The 10,732-nt window shown below is 40.9% G+C and overlaps 1 protein-coding gene across 1 annotated transcript; it reads right to left on the bottom strand.

Annotated features, from left to right (window-relative positions):
* Window positions 1-5,261: 5,261 nt before the first annotated feature.
* Window positions 5,262-8,719, bottom strand: LOC102238216 (zinc finger protein 62 homolog). Its single transcript, XM_005804183.2, has 2 exons — window positions 8,440-8,719; window positions 5,262-7,264 (listed from the first exon to the last, which is right to left on the bottom strand). Exons 1-2 carry the CDS (start codon window positions 8,618-8,620, stop codon window positions 6,351-6,353), a joined length of 1,095 nt encoding a protein of 364 aa, XP_005804240.2. The 5' UTR covers window positions 8,621-8,719; the 3' UTR covers window positions 5,262-6,350.
* Window positions 8,720-10,732: the final 2,013 nt, after the last annotated feature.

The following is a 10,732-nucleotide window of genomic DNA, read 5'->3' on the forward strand; positions in this document are numbered from 1 at the left end:
CAGGAACGCAGCGCTCCGTTATCACGCAGCTGGCACACATACGGGCTGCAGGGGGGTGGGGGTGCGAGTTCTGACTGGCCCAGATTCCAACAAAAATAAGAAGAAAAAAAAGAGGGAGAGACAAAAGCACGAGGATTATATTTGTTGTAACCAAGCCGAGCAGGTGGTGGTGAAATAACGTCACAAGCTTATTTTCTCTCTCGCTTTCTCTGCTTCCAAAGAAAGTTTGAAATCCCAATACGGTTAAAAGGGGAACACTGGCGACTCTTTCGAGCATTGATTTCATTGATCAGCTGTCAAGAACTAAAGCGCCCAGAGAGAGGGCCCAGTCTGTCACACCAGACAAAACACACAAGAGAGACCAACCCATTCTCAGAGACAGCTGACGTTGACGCGCGAAACTCTGAAACAGCAGCTTTTCTGCTACATTTAAGATAAGGGGATGACGTCAAGCACAACTGCGGTGCAATTAAAAAAAATAATAATGAGGAGTGTTTTTTATGTTGGTCTTTTAAACTGGCGTTGCTAAATCTGTGGTAACAGTTGAATCTCATCACATTGACAGAATGAGGGCTGATAAATTTAGCAGTTTTTACTCTCCCTAAAGTCCTCAGAGACCTGAGGTCAAGCAGAAATAGCATTTCTCTTATCTAATGACATGAATAAGAGAATGTCGTCAGTTTTGTTGTCCCTGTAAATGTAACAGATCATGTGTCTTTACTCTGGAAACCTGCCACATGTGTTCATTAATTCATTAAAAAGGCCTGAAGATTTGCCAATATGTTGCACTGGTTAGATGAGTCCAACACTGAACTTTTTGGTAAAAATAAAAAAAGGAGGTGGGGCATGGAAGATGGATGGAGATGTGCTGTTAGAAGAATCAGCATGATGACAACCGTAAACAGTCAACCAGTGCACCAGTGGTTTTGGATCAAAGCACACGCATGTGTTAGAATGGCCTAGTTAAAGGTCTGGACTAAAATCCAATGGAGAATCTGCGGCAAGACTTGATAATTGATCTTCAGACAGGCTCTCCATCCAATCTGACCTAGCTTGAGCAAAAGTGGAATGGGCTAAAATTGCTGCGCCTCCAGACGTGTAAAAGTTGGTGGAGACATTTCCCAGAAGGAAGTTCAGGGTTTGGGGTCAGAGGTTAATGCAAATGTACGCCGCAATGTTTTGATTTTATATTTCATGTGGCTATTGTGCCACATTAAAAGCATTGTTAGATACGTTGAGGTTTGTGGGTGTAGCGTGTCAAGCTACTATTGCAACGCACTGTGAGCACTAATGCTTTTCTATGGCCAGTAATTATATAAAGCATATGATGTTTGCCATCTTTTATTGGATTCTGTAACATGAATCCATAGAAAAATAGAGATTTCTCAGAAAATACTTTGAGGCTGTTCATTGCGGCTCTCGGTCGTCTATATTTTGCGACCTTGCAGCTCTTTCTACGTGATGTCAGATCTGTACGACTGTTCAATAACACTCTGCGTTTAATAGCCTTGCACCATGAAGGGTTCAGCGTGTGATTTATGCATGACTGGATCTGTGGCAGGAAGCAAATAATCAAAGTTTTTTTTTTTAACAAAACAAACTGCTTTCAAGTCTACACGTTGGGTTGTATTAATCAGATTTGTCAGGGTGGAAAACGAAAGCAGAACGCTTCATCCCTGTTTGCACACCAGTGCCTCCCTCATTCACTCCCATTTTGAAACAGATGTGTGAAACCAGCAGCATTTACGGTTGCTCAACTCCGCCGTGTGTTTGTCTCCTGCATCCACCAGATGTTTGTTGTCCTCCTCCACACATAAAAAATCCCAAAACAAAACAAAACCCTGCGAAAGATCCTGATAGGAAGCAGAACCTCGTCTCTCACCATCCACATCAGCATTCCACCTCGAATGCCCCGGACTCCCCCGGTCCGGTCCAGAGACAGCGCCGGGTGGGTTGGTGAATACCTCAGCGACCCAGTTATGCAACCGGTGGGATTGTGGGATTCCTGAAGTCGGCCGAGTTCCAGCTGCATTCCCCGTGGGTTCAAAGTGTCACTTTTCACACGACCCACTCACACGGACGCACAAAGAAAAGCTGCCAACCCAAATCTTCCCCCCTCCCCTGATGTGTTTAACACAGTCTGACCCACATAAAGAAAATCCCTATGTGAACTAACTTTCACATAGTTTAAGTCACAGCAGATTAACCTCTTGACCCGTTTTTGTCCAGAAAGGTAGAGATTTTGTCAAACAGGCGCGATGACGGTACAAATAACGTCCCATGCAGAGGAGCATGATGTGACTGAACCAGATGTAAACAAATCATCTGATTATTTCTGAGTGGCTCCTCTGTATAACGACGTACCATGTGACAAACTGTTCCCCAGAAATAAGGCTGGTTTTCTGGTGGTCTTGGGTCTAAGGGGGAGCTTGTGTAACCAGATTAGGGGCGGTTAGTTTTAGGCCTGAGGGTCATAGAGGGCCAGCCGGCTTTTACGCTGCCATTTTGAAAAATCTGTCCGGCCTAAAGCAGTCAAGTTCCTCATTCAAATGTTTGGGATGCTGAAACCACCTGGAAGCAACCCAAGTTGTTTCCATGATCAAAATCACAAACGGGTCTTCAAGATCTGATTACTGCTGAGGTGTAGGGGGAAAATGTATTAGCAGTAAACATAAGACATGTATAATCAGAAATAAGTGACTGAAACTCAGATAGTGTGATTGCAGCTTCAGTAATGAATTATTTGAGCCACTATAGGTTCCATAACAACATGTAAAAGAAAATATGTTAACTACAAACAGCAACTTTTATTAAAAGTAAATCTTAAGGTGTCAGTATTAGAATATAACACTTATTCTGGCGGATCTAAAAACAGGAAAATGCCTACAATGCCCCCTAGTGGTTGTGTGAGATATGTAACAAGAAATTAACTTTTGAATGTCGCTAATATTTTGAAGCATTGACATGTAAGTTGTTCTATTTGCCTACTCTAGTTGCCTTTATTTTGTAAAATGATGCAAACTAAGTTTTTTTGTTTTGTTTTTTTTAAAGGGCGTGGTACCTTTTTCTACAGAGGAACAAACATATTTAACTGAGAAAACTAACCAAAGTTTTTTCTTTTTTAAAATAAATGACACAAAGATTTAAATAAAACTCATAGTATTTATAGCAAATAGTCACTTTATACAGTCATGGATTAAATGCCAGAAAGATATTGGCTCCACGCAATAGAGAATAAAAGTTGTTCTCCATCACTTACAAACAGTGCCAGTTACATTTGTGTTGGTAGAAACACAAATGTCCTGAACTGTCTTACGCTAAAGACTGAGCATGAAAGAGAATTAAACCCAACCACAGTTATTGTTTTAGTATAATGAAGAAAACATGCGACATTAGTTACACACAGAAAATGTACAGTACATTTTAACACTATTTGTGGCTTATGATGGTATAAAAATATAATAAATAAGCTCTTTGCTTGCTTATATTCTGTATTGTTCAACGGACTGAGAGACTGCTATGATTTTTTCCCTCCAAGTACGCGACGTGCTGCCACGACGCTGTGACATAATTCAGGGTAACAGCCGACAGCTGACAGAAAGTTTCTAGGGGTTGTAGCCACGTCGTGCTGTTGTCTTGCATGTTAATGCACAATTTGATCACTATGTTGCTTTATGCAGTCACTGCACATTATCAGTTCAGCTTTACTGCTATTTTAAGTTGATTTATTTTTCAAAACACATTAGAGAAAATTGAAAAGTGGAGGAAAATTCTGATTTTATTTTGTAATTTTACAACTTTTTTTAAAGTAAATAGTTCCTAGCTAAGTAAGGGACTTAAAAGATAATAAATATGGTTGAAACTAGATGATTTTTCCACAGAAAAGTGGATCTGACTGGTGGTTTCGCTGAAGGCCGAGCGACTCTGTTCCTGTAGGGATCACAGTTGAAGTTGGTGATGATCTGCACAGCTCTGGATTCTGACCAGTAAATAAAGTTTATTTCGTTCAGAAACATCAAAACAACAAGAAGTTCAAGATTTACGCTTAAATTAAATCCAAGCTGAACATTGCAGCATTCACTCCAACTCACCAGCAAATCGCTTGTGTTGAGTCGTTAACTTTACAGCAGTCCCTCACACAGGGCATGCATGTAGCGACAGTGAAGAGGAAGAACTCCCCTCTAACAGGAACAAGCCAACACCAGAACCAGAACCGGGCTCAGAACCAGCAGCCATCTGCCACGACCGACTGGAGCTGAGAGAAGACGGAGCAGAGACACAACAACAGGTCAACTGAACAGGAGAACTTTCCATGTTCATGGAAATGAAAAGGAGAGGGAGAACGGTTAGGTGATGGCAGCATCATGTCAGCCAGTGACCTTTTCCAGGAAGCAACCACAGCTAGTCAACAACAGATCAGGTGTAGCTTCTGTGGAGAGAAAAATAAGTGAAAAAATAAAAAGCTTTGTTTCTAACTAAACTGATTGTTTAGTTAGAAACACCACAGCGCCACCTTCTGGCCTCTCTCCAGATCAATTCTGGAGTAGGGAACTGTTTCTGGCTTTGTTTTTTCCCCTCCGTGGGCTGCCACCTTATCGTGGTGGAGGGGTTTGAGTGTCCCAGTGATCCTAGGAGCCGTCAGAGGCTTCGTGCCTCTATTTGGGTCGGGTCTGCTGGGGCAAACGGGTCCTAGGTGAAGGAGCGGACCGAGAGCAGCCCGAGGATCGCTTAGAAATAGAAACACAGAATGTTCCTATTTAGAGATAGCGATATAGACAGGGTTCCCCCTCACAACCAGAGCTACAGAAAGAAGTCAGAGTTTCTCCCAGTGTTTTATCAGCCTGGTGGGTTTTCTAAGATTTTGTAAGAACATTTTATTGTTTCCTCAAAAACAGTTTTTCTGCAACAAACAAAAACCTCACCAAAAAATATTTTCATTGGCATAAAGAGCATAAGTGTATTAACAATATATTTGCACCATATTGAATTACCCTGTTTTAACTCTCAATGGCATGAACCATTTCAGTTCCTTGTCAATTCTTGGACAAGGAACTGAAGTACTATAAAATACAATATGTTAAAATATAATATGCCTGGAGGTTTTGCAAATGCTTTTGAAATCTTTAACAATGTTTTTTTTTTTTTCTATGGGGTGAAACACTGAAGCTGCACCAGAGTAAATCTACTCTCCAAAAGTGCTTATTGGAGTAAAAAAAAAAAAAAAAACTCAAACAAAAGCAAACCTCAACATTCAGGGACAATTAAAAACTGTTTATTTTTGGTATTCCTCAAAATCGTACCAGAAAACAGGAAATAACAGAAGTACAAAGACAACACAGGAAACCCAAAATCAAACTGCTGAACGTTAAAGTTGCTAAATACAACAAACCTTAACTTTAGAGCGAGTGCACAACAAAATGTTACTGTGGAAAATGGGAAAGTTTGCCAATCACCACAGTGCCGTGAAAATTTTTTTGTATTTAAAGATTTCTTCCTTTTTCCCCTATTTTAAAAAAAAACACTTTTACATGTTTCAGACCATCAAACATGACTTGATTTATTAGAGGGAAAATATGTATTCAAACCAACCCTTCTGTGATTATGGGTTTAAATAAGAGATTAGTTCATCGCTGAGATCGCTCTGATTGTCCAAATCCTCTCCCTCGTCTTCTCCCACCAGCATGGATGTGTGCACATGCTTTTTAAAAAAAAACAACAAAAAAAAAACTATATCATCACACTAGAAGGGAAGATTATTGTTTGTCTATAAAATATCTTTCAAATTACTGAGATTTTGCATTTTCATTTTGTGTGTTTTAAGATTTTCCCAGACGTCCTTTTGTAATGTTTGTTAAATGTTACAATTGTTGAGACGGTTGATTTAAATTTTGTATTTTGATTTTGTTTGTATCTCAAAGAATTTCATTATGCCTTTTTTGTAATGTTTGTAAAAGTATGATTTTATTGTCATGTTTGTGGTGTGCACTCCAGGAAGAATAGACTCCACTATGATAAATACTAACAGGGGCCCTTAAATAAACAAAACTTGTTAAATAAGAATAAAAAATAAGGTCTCTTTGTTTTGCTAAGGACTCCTCATATCATCCGGGCTTATTATTAAATGTAACTGGCTATTCTGAGGACTTAAAAGGAATTTCAGACACTTTGTATTTGAACTGAAATAATTAAGATAAATTAAATACAACGTTAACTTTCTATATATATATATATAAAAAAAAATCAGCAAATATAAATATCTTTATAACTGTAAAAAAAACAAGAAAACAAACTTAAATTGTCAACCAGTTGCTCCTTCTATAAAGTCATTCTCTTCATAAAACACTCGCCCTTCACTTTTTCTGAGCGTGGGTGCGCAGGTGAGATTTGAGGTGGCCTCTCTGCAGGAAGCCCCTCCCACAGACGTCACACCTGTACGGTCTCTCTCCCGTGTGGCTCCTCATGTGCTTCTTCAGGTGGCCGCTGTGGGTGAAGCTCTTGCAGCACAGCGAGCAGCGGAAGGGCTTCTCGCCCGTGTGGATCCTCATGTGGATCTTCAGGTCCCCCTTGCGTCGGCACTCTTTGCCGCAGACGTGGCAGCGATGCAGCTTCAGCCCCGCGTGGCCCGCCAAGTGCTCCTTCAGCGAGGTCGTGCTCCTGAACAGCTTTCCGCACAGGGGGCAGCACTTGGAGTTCTCGTGGGACCTGCGGTGCACGTCGAGGCTCTCGGCGGACTCGAAGGTCCCGCCGCACACGGCGCACAGGACGCCGACGTCCCTGGAGTGGGCTTGGAAGGCGTGGTTCATCAGGAGGTGGCTGGAGGGGAAGGAGTCGCCGCACAAAGAGCACCGGTAGTCGGCTCCGGGTGAGTTCAGGTGGGATGAATCCGAGTCTCTAGGCGAGACGAAGCTAGACTGGCCCTGTTCCGTTAGGTCGGGTGGAAAAACGGCCGCAGCGTCATCTTGCGGAGGAGGTTTGACCTCTGCCGACTTCACTTCCCGGGGCTCCTGAAACTCGTCGGGTTCGGAGTTTTGAATCCAACGATGCCTGGGTGGTTTTGCATCTTCCTGCTCAAGCTCCTCCCCGACAGAAGCTTGAGGAAGATTTAAGGCATCTTCATCGACGCCTGGCTGGTGTTGCTCCTCCTGTTCAGCAGCCCAGAGCTCGTCCTGGTCTTCCTCTTTAATGTGGTGAAGCTCCGGAATCCACTGGGCTCCCTCACGGAGCCGGGACTCGCAAGGCATTTGGTCTTTGGTCTGAGGAACGTCTGAAAGAGAAAAGGAACCTTTTAGTTTCAAGTCCTCAATTTACATTCAACGCAATCATACTTCTTGAAAATATCAACCAGAAAACAAGGAATGTAGCAGCATATTCATATCCGCTGACGCATTCATTTCCTGGTAAAACTTTATAAATGTAAGTAATAATCTTCACAATAAACATACAACAGCTATTTTTACACTGGTCCACATCCATGGACAGGTAAATGAATGGACTGATGGTGGTTTATAGGGAATCTCTGGCTCAATAGGGGTGAGAAGTTGTCTTTCAATCAAAGTTTTGGGTGTGATTCATCTTGTCACGTGTTGCTGTTACCCTGAGCAATGCATTTGTCACCAGGTTGCCAACTGAACTGGGCGGCTAGATGGAATTACAAAAACCTTTCTTTGTTGTTTTTTGTTTTTTGATCCAAGCATGGAAAATACCTCAACCAAATTCCACAGTTTCCGACCTGCACAAAAACCCTACAAATAAAACGGGTGAACCAGGTTTTGAGAATACGACGTCAGAGAAGATGTAAAGAAAAAGTAAGAGTAACATCAGGCACAGAGGTCAACCAAAACACTTCCTCACGCAGCAGGAAACCAGGTGGCTGTTCTACCAGCTGGTCATGATGTGAAACAGGAAGCTTCACAACCTGAGGTACAGATAGAGTCCCAACAGCGATGGAAACCATCAGGATCTGTGATTCATCGGCCCTTCAATACTTTCTCTCTCTGTCATTCCATTGTGTCACATATAACTTAATATAGAGACACTTACATGATGATGAAAATATGTATATATTTATTATTTAAAACTAAACACATTAGAAAATAACTCTAACATCTCATCACTGTAGCCAGTTTATTTCCACAGCTACCCAGAGAGACATGCATCTACTGCTAATATATGGTAGAATTGTCCTGGATAATGATAAATATAATATTTTAAACATTAGGAGTTAAAGAGACAGTGTTGTGCTATTCGATTAGTTTTATAAATGGACTGAAGGGCTGGAATGATGTCAGTAAAAGCCTAGAATCGTGCAATAAGCAACATTTTGAAGCAGAGATACCCGGAGAACCGTGCTGGTTCTGTCGCTTGTACGGATCTGGACAGTGGTGCTGTTCCGTGTTTTGGACCCCGTCCGCCCCGTGGGGTCAGCAGCGGTGAACACACCTGTCCTCTGACTCTGCAGCTCCAGCAGCAAAGCTTGTAGCCGATCGATCTCCTGCTTGGAGTTGGACGCTTCTTCTTCGTATTTGGCGATCGCTCCTTCGAAAACCTCCAGGATTTCTCCGAGCACCGCCGTGAGCCGCTCGTTCACGAAGGCCCTGAGCAGCAGCGGAGACATTTTCATAAAGGTGTTTGTTAAATAAATAAATAAAAAATAACCTAAACGACCCCGTGTGGAGGTTAATAATAAAGCTGCTAGGGAGGGGAGAGAGGTTTTTTTTCTTCTTCGTTGATGTTTGACCCGAGCGGTTTGCGTCTACAGCGTGTCGCTATCGCCCTCTTCTGGATAAAATAGAAATTGACACCGTTCCCTCTCAAGTCGCTTTGAGTGAACAGATCCGACCAGAGGCAACAAAATAGCAGATTGAACAGTCTGTGCAATTTATAAATCATATTTTTTTTTGCTGACATATGATTTATACAATTTCTCTGGCCTTCTGATCATTGGTTATAGCTCACCTGTTTTCATTTTCGACCCAAATATCTCAACAAATTACTCATTTAGTGGCATATCATCAGATGTTGATTGGTTTATTTATTTTGCGTTCATGTGAATTTTATATTTTTTCATTTCTATATTAGAAAATATAGAAAAATATAGATATCAGTAATTTGATACTGATACGCATTTTGTAACATTACAAATAGAATGTTTGTAATGTTACAAGGTGATAAATACCTACCTATTGATAAATACCTTAATGTATTGGTTTTTTTGATAGACTTAAAGAAAGTAGTGCACGCATGTGGAATTGAGTGGAAAATGAAACATGAGTTTATTTGTGGAATACATTTTCATTTAAAGCCATATAGTCCATATAGACTAAGTTGGTACTGGTAGAAACCACATTTGCTTCAATAACAACTCCAATCTCTATACCAGCTTTGCACTTCTAAAACTGTGTAAAATTCACGCAAAATAGCTAAACAGTTAAATTAAAGGGAGATTCTATAACCAGAAAATCTCAGCATTTCAACAACTCAAAGCATCCAACTACTGCTACACAGAACTGGTTTGAAGACAACAAGATTGACATTCTGGTTGGCCCTGTCAAAGCCCAGACCTCAATCTGATATAGAAATTGTGACAGGACTTGAACTTTTCCCAGCCGATCTCCTGCAGCAGGACAGAGCTTGAGCGGTTTTGTAAGGAAGACCGGAGTAAAACTGCAGCATTCAGTTGTACAACCTTGACTGAGGCCTATTCACACACACTCCAAAGATGTATCTCCGAAACACTGATTGGAAGGGGGCGAATATTTGTGCAAACACATCTTTTATGTTAGTTTTATAATTATCATTATTTTGTAAAAAAAAAAAAAAAAAAAAAACTCTTTTCACTTTGACAGTAAAGTAGTTTTTCTGGTCAAAAAATGAATTTTCTTAACCACAAATGATTTATTAAAGCAATGAATAGAGTTTAAGATCTAAGGGGTGGAATACGTTTTATAGACAAGAGCAGATAATCGTACATGATCGCTTGCACGATGTACAAAAGCATTTGCAACTTGCTGAAAGGAATGAGAGATTGATTTTTGGATGTGCAAAAGTGACATTGTGATTTGCAGACTGAACCAGTAACTTTCAGAATTTCAATTCTATTCTGAGAAATACCCCAAAGTGACTGAGAGGGGGGGAAAAGTAAAACCATTTATTACTTTAATCCCAGTTCACTGCTTTGCTGTTTTTTGTCGGTCTGTCACATAAAACAAAGATTAAAAAAAATAAAAAAAATCAAAGCAGAAAATGAAACCCCGGTGTTCAAAAGAAAAATAATTCTCACACTCTGGTTTCCTTTGATGCAAACCATTTGGTGGGAACGCAAACCAGCGCAGGATCCCTGGAGTCTGCATGTTCTGACACGGGCACATCCTTCTGACTCCCCACACTCAGTGAGGTCACAGTGGAAATGTGACGTTAGTTTGCTAATGCAGAGCCAAGTCGTGGCCCCACTGCTCACCGCTTCCTCTTGTCTCCCCAGCAGACCATCTGTCCCACGCTGAGCCAAAGGAGATGAGAGGACAGGCGTGATGTGATCCGTACAGCGTGATCTCCATCTGCAGCAGGAAACAAAAGATAGATAGATAGATAGATAGATAGATAGATAGATAGATAGATAGATAGATAGATAGATAGATAGATAGATAGATAGATAGATAGATAGATAGATAGATAGATAGATAGATAGATAGATAGATAGATAGATAGATAGATAGATAGATAGATAGATAGATAG

This window comes from Xiphophorus maculatus, chromosome 22 (assembly GCF_002775205.1).
Source record: "Xiphophorus maculatus strain JP 163 A chromosome 22, X_maculatus-5.0-male, whole genome shotgun sequence".
NCBI classification, from domain to species: domain Eukaryota; kingdom Metazoa; phylum Chordata; class Actinopteri; order Cyprinodontiformes; family Poeciliidae; genus Xiphophorus; species Xiphophorus maculatus.

Excerpts from the sequence above, each read along its gene's own strand:
- LOC102238216 (XM_005804183.2), bottom strand. The coding sequence starts at position 8,620 with ATGAAAATGTCTCCGCTGCTGCTCAGGGCCTTCGTGAACGAGCGGCTC. Across the intron at positions 7,265-8,439 it reads GCTGCAGAGTCAGAGGACAG|ACGTTCCTCAGACCAAAGAC; the intron begins GTGTGTTCACCG and ends TTTCTCTTTCAG.